The sequence below is a fragment of the Engystomops pustulosus genome, unplaced genomic scaffold (genome assembly GCF_040894005.1).
Source record: "Engystomops pustulosus unplaced genomic scaffold, aEngPut4.maternal MAT_SCAFFOLD_108, whole genome shotgun sequence".
Taxonomy (NCBI): domain Eukaryota; kingdom Metazoa; phylum Chordata; class Amphibia; order Anura; family Leptodactylidae; genus Engystomops; species Engystomops pustulosus.
This window is the reverse complement of record NW_027284990.1, coordinates 79,410-87,772: the sequence shown is the minus strand read 5'-3', so window position 1 is coordinate 87,772 and position 8,363 is coordinate 79,410. Positions and strand designations below refer to the sequence as shown.

At 50.7% G+C, this 8,363-nt stretch overlaps 1 protein-coding gene across 1 annotated transcript; it reads right to left on the bottom strand.

Annotated features, from left to right (window-relative positions):
• Window positions 1-5,401: 5,401 nt before the first annotated feature.
• On the bottom strand, window positions 5,402-8,148 carry LOC140107057 (E3 ubiquitin/ISG15 ligase TRIM25-like). Its single transcript, XM_072131626.1, has one exon. It carries the CDS (start codon window positions 7,917-7,919, stop codon window positions 6,390-6,392), a length of 1,530 nt encoding a protein of 509 aa, XP_071987727.1. The 5' UTR covers window positions 7,920-8,148; the 3' UTR covers window positions 5,402-6,389.
• Window positions 8,149-8,363: the final 215 nt, after the last annotated feature.

Sequence of the window (8,363 nt, the reverse complement as noted above, 5' to 3'; positions counted from 1 at the left end):
AGCCTGGAGGGAGCAGGGGAGTGGAGCCTGGAGGGAGCAGGGGAGTGGAGCCTGGAGGGAGCAGGGGAGTGGAGCCAGGAGGGAGCAGGGGAGTGGAGCCTGGAGGGAGCAGGGGAGTGGAGCCTGGAGGGAGCAGGGGAGTGGAGCCTGGAGGGAGCAGGGGAGTGGAGCCTGGAGGGAGCAGGGGAGTGGAGCCTGGAGGGAGCAGGGGAGTGGAGCCTGGAGGGAGCAGGGGAGTGGAGCCTGGAGGGAGCAGGGGAGTGGAGCCTGGAGGGAGCAGGGGAGTGGAGCCTGGAGGGAGCAGGGGAGTGGAGCCTGGAGGGAGCAGGGGAGTGGAGCCTGGAGGGAGAAGGGGATAGCACAGTCTCGAATGTTTCTCATTCTTGTTCTTACCTGTCTTTTGAGGAAGATCTCGAGCTCCTGCAGTAAGGTGGCAGACAGTAGCCTCCTCTGCAGAGCCTGAGCCCTCCTGTGCAGCACAGCAGGAAGGGGCATCTTCTGCCGTGAGGGGGATTATGTAGCTGGACTGAGGGTCACACCTGGGGTCCGGAGCCGTACTTCTGGTGGTTTGGGTTCTTACTCGTTGTTGGAAACGTCTTCTGTTACTCACAACTTTCCATTGTATTTATCTGCTGACGTGGAAACCATGTGCAAGGTCTGGACAAAGGGCCACATCCATCTCACCGACAGAAGACGCACATGAATGTACCGAGCAAACAGCGGTGTGGTCATTCACCAGACAGCTCATCAATTACCCCAGACATAGGCGTCATAGGGGCAAATGCATCTTACTCCGGTCTTTGAGTGACTGCACTCCTTACAGAGACTTTGTCAGGTTAGGCTTCCTCGTGGGAGTTCTCCATATGGAGACTTTGTCAGGTGGGGCTTCCTTATAGGAGTTCTCCATACAGAGACTTTGTCAGGTAAGGCTTCCTCGTAGGAGTTCTCCATATGGAGACCTTGTCAGGTAAGGCTTCCTCGTAGGACTTCTCCATATGGAGACTTTGTCAGGTAAGGCTTCCTAGTGGGAGTTCTCCATAGAGAGACTTTGTCAGGTAAGGTTTCCTCGTGGGAGTTGTCCATATGGAGACTTTGTCAGGTAAGGTTTCCTCGTGGGAGTTCTCCATATGGATACTTTGTCAGGTGGGGCTTCCTCATGGGAGTTCTCCATATGGAGACTTTGTCAGGTGGGGCTTCCTCATGGGAGTTCTCCATATGGAGACTTTGTCAGGTAAGGCTTCCTCGTAGGAGTTCTCCATATGGAGACTTTGTCAGGTAAGGCTTCCTCATGGGAGTTCTCCATATGGAGACTTTGTCAGGTAAGGCTTCCTCGTAGGAGTTCTCCATATGGAGACTTTGTCAGGTAAGGCTTCCTCGTAGGAGTTCTCCATATGGAGACTTTGTCAGGTAAGGTTTCCTCGTGGGAGTTCTCCATATGGATACTTTGTCAGGTAAGGCTTCCTCATGGGAGTTCTCCATATGGAGACTTTGTCAGGTAAGGCTTCCTCATGGGAGTTGTCCATATAGAGACTTTGTCAGGTAAGGCTTCCTCATGGGAGTTCTCCATATGGAGACTTTGTCAGGTAAGGCTTCCTCATGGGAGTTCTCCATATGGAGACTTTGTCAGGTAAGGCTTCCTCGTAGAAGTTCTCCATACAGAGACTTTGTCAGGTGGGGCTTCCTCTTAGAAGTTCTCCATACAGAGACTTTGTCAGGTAAGGCTTCCTCGTGGGAGTTCTCCATACAGAGACTTTGTCAGGTAAGGCTTCCTCTTGGCAGTTGTCCATATGGAGACTTTGTCAGGTAAGGCTTCCTCGTAGGAATTCTCCATATGGAGACCTTGTAAGGTGGGGCTTCCTCTTGGCAGTTGTCCATATGGAGACTTTGTCAGGTAAGGCTTCCTCTTGGCAGTTGTCCATATGGAGACCATGTAAGGTGGGGCTTCCTCGTAGGAATTCTCCATATGGAGACCTTGTAAGGTGGGGCTTCCTCTTGGGAGTTGTCCATATGGAGACTTTGTCAGGTAAGGCTTCCTCGTAGGAGTTGTCCATATGGATACTTTGTCAGGTGGGGCTTCCTCTTGGGAGTTGTCCATATGGAGACCTTGTAAGGTGGGGCTTCCTCTTGGGAGTTGTCCATATGGAGACTTTGTCAGGTAAGGCTTCCTCGTAGGAGTTGTCCATATGGATACTTTGTCAGGTGGGGCTTCCTCTTGGGAGTTGTCCATATGGAGACCTTGTAAGGTGGGGCTTCCTCGTAGGAATTCTCCATATGGAGACCTTGTAAGGTGGGGCTTCCTCTTGGGAGTTGTCCATATGGAGACTTTACCAATAAGAAAAAGGGGATGAGCAAAGATAATGGTAAAAAAGTCAAAAATTTATTGTAGTCAGTTTAAAAATAGAAGGTAACAATAGGGTAGTAAAATATAGGTGCTGGGCAGCGAGCACACAAAGGCTTACAGTACATTAGAAATATTAAGGTGCTTAGTGCATGGCCAAGAGAGAGTGCAGATACACGACTGTGCATATGTAGACTGCGCACAAGAAAAAGGAGTAATGAGCTATACCTGGTGGGTCTGGAGTACAGGGGCGCAGGAGAGAGGACGCTGCCCAGGAAGCTGGGAGGTTAAGTACTGTTGGCCGGCCAATACAAGGATAGATCAACTAATGAGAAGACACCTGCATGGAGAAGACGTGTGGAGTAGAGTATTGGCGGCGCATGCTCCGTGGCATCACTGGCAGTGATGGAGGGGTCAGGACACATGGGAAGCTATCCCTTCTGTACTGGCAGTGATGGAGAGGTCAGGACACATGAGAAGCTATCCCTTCTGTACTGGTAGTGATGGAGGGGTCAGGACACATGAGAAGCTATCCCTTCTGTACTGGCAGTGATGGAGGGGTCAGGACACATGGGAAGCTATCCCTTCTGTACTGGCAGTGATGGAGGGGTCAGGACACATGGGAAGCTATCCCTTCTGTACTGGTAGTGATGGAGGGGTCAGGACACATGGGAAGCTATCCCTTCTGTACTGGTAGTGATGGAGGGGTCAGGACACATGAGAAGCTATCCCTTCTGTACTGGTAGTGATGGAGGGGTCAGGACACATGAGAAGCTATCCCTTCTGTACTGGCAGTGATGGAGGGGTCAGGACACATGAGAAGCTATCCCTTCTGTACTGGTAGTGATGGAGGGGTCAGGACACATGAGAAGCTATCCCTTCTGTACTGGTAGTGATGGAGGGGTCAGGACACATGAGAAGCTATCCCTTCTGTACTGGCAGTGATGGAGGGGTCAGGACACATGGGAAGCTATCCCTTCTGTACTGGCAGTGATGGAGGGGTCAGGACACATGAGAAGCTATCCCTTCTGTACTGGCAGTGATGGAGAGGTCAGGACACATGAGAAGCTATCCCTTCTGTACTGGCAGTGATGGAGGGGTCAGGACACATGAGAAGCTATCCCTTCTGTACTGGCAGTGATGGAGGGGTCAGGACACATGGGAAGCTATCCCTTCTGTACTGGCAGTGATGGAGGGGTCAGGACACATGAGAAGCTATCCCTTCTGTACTGGCAGTGATGGAGGGGTCATGACACATGGGAAGCTATCCCTTCTGTACTGGTAGTGATGGAGAGGTCAGGACACATGAGAAGCTATCCCTTCTGTACTGGTAGTGATGGAGGGGTCAGGACACATGAGAAGCTATCCCTTCTGTACTGGTAGTGATGGAGAGGTCAGGACACATGAGAAGCTATCCCTTCTGTACTGGCAGTGATGGAGGGGTCAGGACACATGAGAAGCTATCCCTTCTGTACTGGTAGTGATGGAGGGGTCAGGACACATGAGAAGCTATCCCTTCTGTACTGGCAGTGATGGAGGGGTCAGGACACATGAGAAGCTATCCCTTCTGTACTGGCTGTGATGGAGGGGTCAGGACACATGAGAAGCTATCCCTTCTGTACTGGCAGTGATGGAGAGGTCAGGACACATGAGAAGCTATCCCTTCTGTACTGGTAGTGATGGAGGGGTCAGGACACATGGGAAGCTATCCCTTCTGTACTGGTAGTGATGGAGGGTCAGGACACATGAGAAGCTATCCCTTCTGTACTGGCAGTGATGGAGGGGTCAGGACACATGAGAAGCTATCCCTTCTGTACTGGCAGTGATGGAGGGGTCAGGACACATGAGAAGCTATCCCTTCTGTACTGGCAGTAATGGAGGGGTCAGGACACATGAGAAGCTATCCCTTCTGTACTGGCAGTGATGGAGGGGTCAGGACACATGAGAAGCTATCCCTTCTGTACTGGCAGTAATGGAGGGGTCAGGGCACATGGGAAGCTATCCCTTCTGTACTGGCAGTGATGGAGGGTCAGGACACATGAGAAGCTATCCCTTCTGTACTGGCAGTGATGGAGGGGTCAGGACACATGAGAAGCTATCCCTTCTGTACTGGCAGTAATGGAGGGGTCAGGGCACATGGGAAGCTATCCCTTCTGTACCTTCAAAGTCATATGTAAATGAGCAGAGAAAGAGAAGAGTCAGTTTTTCCAGAAAATTGGCTTATTTTACGAGATGGAAGAGGAGGGTTTGATCGCCGTCTTTTAGGATGTTACATCTATAGGAAATCTAATCTTATCTTTCAGATGACACCAGGCTTGTGGTTGTGGGAGATACAGACAGCTGAACTAAAAGACGGGATCTAGTTCTTTATTTCCAACTATGTTGTTACCTGTCCGCAAATCACTGGATTCTCCCACCAAACTAGTTAGGCCCTTTTGTCTGTAGCTTTTTACACATTGGGGCTCATTTCCTAAGGGCCCGAATGCCGCACTTTTGTTGGGTTTCCCGAATATTTCCGATTTGTGCCGAATCGCCCCGGGTTTTGGTGCACGCGATCAGATTGTGTCGCATCGGCGCCGGCTTTCACACAACAGAAATGAAACTGAACCCGACGGATTCAGAAAAAACACGGAATCTAAAAAAGGATTTGTATCGCAAGATCAGCACTCGCATGCACCAGGAAGAAGCAGGTGAACTCCGGCGGACCTCAGCGCAGCAGCGACACCTGCTGGATATCGGGAGCACGACCTTAGCGACTCCTGACAGACCCGAATCAGCATCGGACAACGACGGGATCGCGACTGGACCGGTAAGTAAATGAGCCCCATTGTACATAGATTTGCGCCTCCCCATCCACACTGCAGGCGCTGCCCCCGGTACTGTCCAATAACAGAGCGAGTCCGGCACCTGCAGAATCCTGGGACAGAACATTGACATCGGTTTATTGCCATTAGACTTGTAGTCTGCTCCCTCATGGATATAAAACAGGAATTAAAAACAACAACGAAAAACTTTTTTTACATAATTTCAAAACAATTTTAATTCATTTTCAATTCATTTTCCTTTTCTTTTTTACAGCTTCATTATAGGACTTGTGATTGTGTGATGTCAATCGTCACCTGAAATTTAGTGACTGCACTGCAGGAGCAGGTCAATCTACAATCTACAGGAGTAGGTCAAACTGCAGGGGCAGGTCAAACTGCAAACTGCAGGAGAAGATCAAACTACAAGCTGCAGGAGCAGGTCAAACTACAAGCTGCAGGAGCAGGTCAAACTACAAGCTGCAGGAGCAGGTCAAACTACAAGCTGCAGGAGCAGGTCAAACTACAAGCTGCAGGAGCAGGTCAAACTACAAGCTGCAGCAGTAAGTCACATTACAAGCTGCGGGAGCGGGTCAAACTAAATGCGGGAGCAAGCCAAATAACAAGCTGCAGGAGCAGGTCAAACTGCAAACTGCAGGAGAAGGTCAAACTACAAGCTGCAGGAGAAGGTCAAACTGCAAGCTGCAGGAGAAGGTCAAACTGCAAACTGCAGGAGAAGGTCAAACTACAAGCTGCAGGAGAAGGTCAAACTGCAAACTGCAGGAGAATGTCAAACTACAAGCTGCAGGAGAAGGTCAAACTACAAACTGCAGGAGAAGGTCAAATTACAAGCTGCAGGAGCAGGTCAAACTACAAGATGCAGCAGCAGGTCAAACTACAAGCTGCAGGAGCAGGTCAAACTACAAGATGCAGCAGCAGGTCAATTTATATGCTCTAGTCTGACTTTATTTACGCAATAAATCCCAGAAAACAATGATAAATAACCCCCAATAATTATAATCTTTATTCATATAGCGCCATCAAATGCCGTAGCGCTTTACAAATCAACAATGACTACAACATAACCGTTGGCTCCTGTACAGCTGATTGTGACGTCATCATGTGACCTACAGTCCCGATATGACACGTGTATCAGACGTTATGAACCCCAGACCAAGAAGGACACAGAAAAGCTGCAGCGTTTGTAGAAACCCCTGGGGGTTCAATGTGTCAGGCCACATGCAGGACTTTTACCCCTTAATGCGCACCCAGGCCTTGTACACGCTGAAGGCCACATGCAGGGGCTCAATGAAGGTGGCGGTGAAGGTGTGTAAGTGTCTTATAGGGTCTCGGAGCTCGTAGAAGGAGAGCAGGCCGGCCTCGTAGTCCAGATAGATCCCCAGCACATGGCAGGACACACTGTGGGGTAACTGCAGCCACTTTCCATCGTGAATCACAGAGTATTGGACATTGTCGTATCGCCGTAAACACCATGACTTGTTATTATCTCCGATCCATGACTGGCGCCCCCTTCGGTCTACACTGGGGTAACACATCCCCAAAAACCAGACTCCTGTCTCACTTGTCTCCACCTCCCAGTAATATCTCCCCGAGCTGAAGCTCCTGGTGCTGAGAACCTGATCATACTGGAATCTCCCTGACTTCTCCGGGTAGTTCTGGTCGATGTGTGACCAGGACGCCGTTTTTAGGTCCCCAGAGATGTGGACGTCATTTCCGGCTGTGTTTGCGTCCAGTAATAAGTCTGCAGCTCCTTGTGTGTTGATGCCTTTCTTGATTCCAGCCATGATGTCACATAATCCTGTGTGTAACGTCACTGAGATCATCCCCTCGTCCACCCCAGCCACTCGGTAGACCTGCTGGTCCCTGGAGTCGCCTTTGTCCTTCCCCACATCCAGGAAGTTTTCTCGCTCAGATTCCTGCTCTTGTATGACAATGAGAGGATCCATCTGGTTGCATAGTTCCTCCAGATAAGACATGTGTCTGGACAGCTCGTCCTTCTGGAGCTCCAGCTGCTGGATCAGTCTAGAGACTGTGAGTGATACCTGCTCCTCCTGCCTGGAGATCTCGCTCAGGACCCTCTTCTCCAAGGCATCTAGTTGTCTCCTGATGTCCCTGAACAGGGCAGTCACTCTCTCAGTCACGTCAGATGTCTTCTCTCGCACCTCTCCACTACGGCTTTGCAGAGTCTGGAGTTTTTTCTCAGTCTCTAAACTCCTTGAGGTGAGTTTTTTCAGGTCGTTTTTCAGCCTCTTCTTCTTTTTACTTGAAACCTCCTCAAAGGTCTCCACTCGATGTCCTCTATGATCTCCAAAGAGAATACAGGACACGCAGACACAGACGGCATCGGCTGGGCAGTAGTATTCCAGTATCTTCTTGTGGACAGAGCACTTGCGGTTGCGCAGGGCGGTGGTGGGCTCGATCAGGACGTGGTCAGGGGACTTGCTGTGGACGGCCAGGTGGGTGTCACAGAGAGAAGCTTCGCACATGACACAGGACTTGACAGCTGGGATGGGAGAGTGAACGCAGTACGTGCAGGTGATGGTGGTGGTGCTGTTGGGTCTGGCCACCTCCTGGAGTCTCCTCTCCTGGACAGGACCTTCCTGCGCTCTGCACACATGATGTGTGTGGACTCCTCTCTGCTTGTCCAGAACACAGTCGATGCACACCCAGCAGAAGTTGTGCTCAGAAGCTCCGGTATCTGTGCTTGAGTTCTGGCAGGTGGGACAGGTAAGAGTTTCGGATGGATCAGCGGACGCCATCACGATGAGTAGCACGTCAATGCAGAATGAACCTGAGCTTTATCCCTTCATCAGATGCTGGTGGACTGGACTTTAGCTTATTTGCGCAAGCAAACAATAGCTCCGCCCATAATGCGAGTTATCTCGCTATGCGTTCTCTGTGGCAGGTCAGGTCGATTTCTGGGAATTATCTGCACCTTCCGCCCTGGGCAGGACCTTAAAGTCTTACCTCACAATAATATCCCTGAGCCTCGAGTACAGGCAGCTTACTGACACTGAGCGAGCAGGCGTGCAGGGGTTAAAGTCCCGTCATTTCCACATTCCTGATAACAGCTCTGTCACCTGGAGACCGCGGCACAAATATTAGGATTGTCTCCGGCACCATGGTTACACAAGAGGTGGAACAGGTACTCGCCAAAGGTCACCGCCGCCAACATCAAACTCTTCATTAAAGGGGAGCTCCAC

Bases quoted from the DNA above. Each gene is read 5' to 3' on its own strand.
- LOC140107057 (XM_072131626.1), bottom strand. From the start codon at position 7,919: ATGGCGTCCGCTGATCCATCCGAAACTCTTACCTGTCCCACCTGCCAG.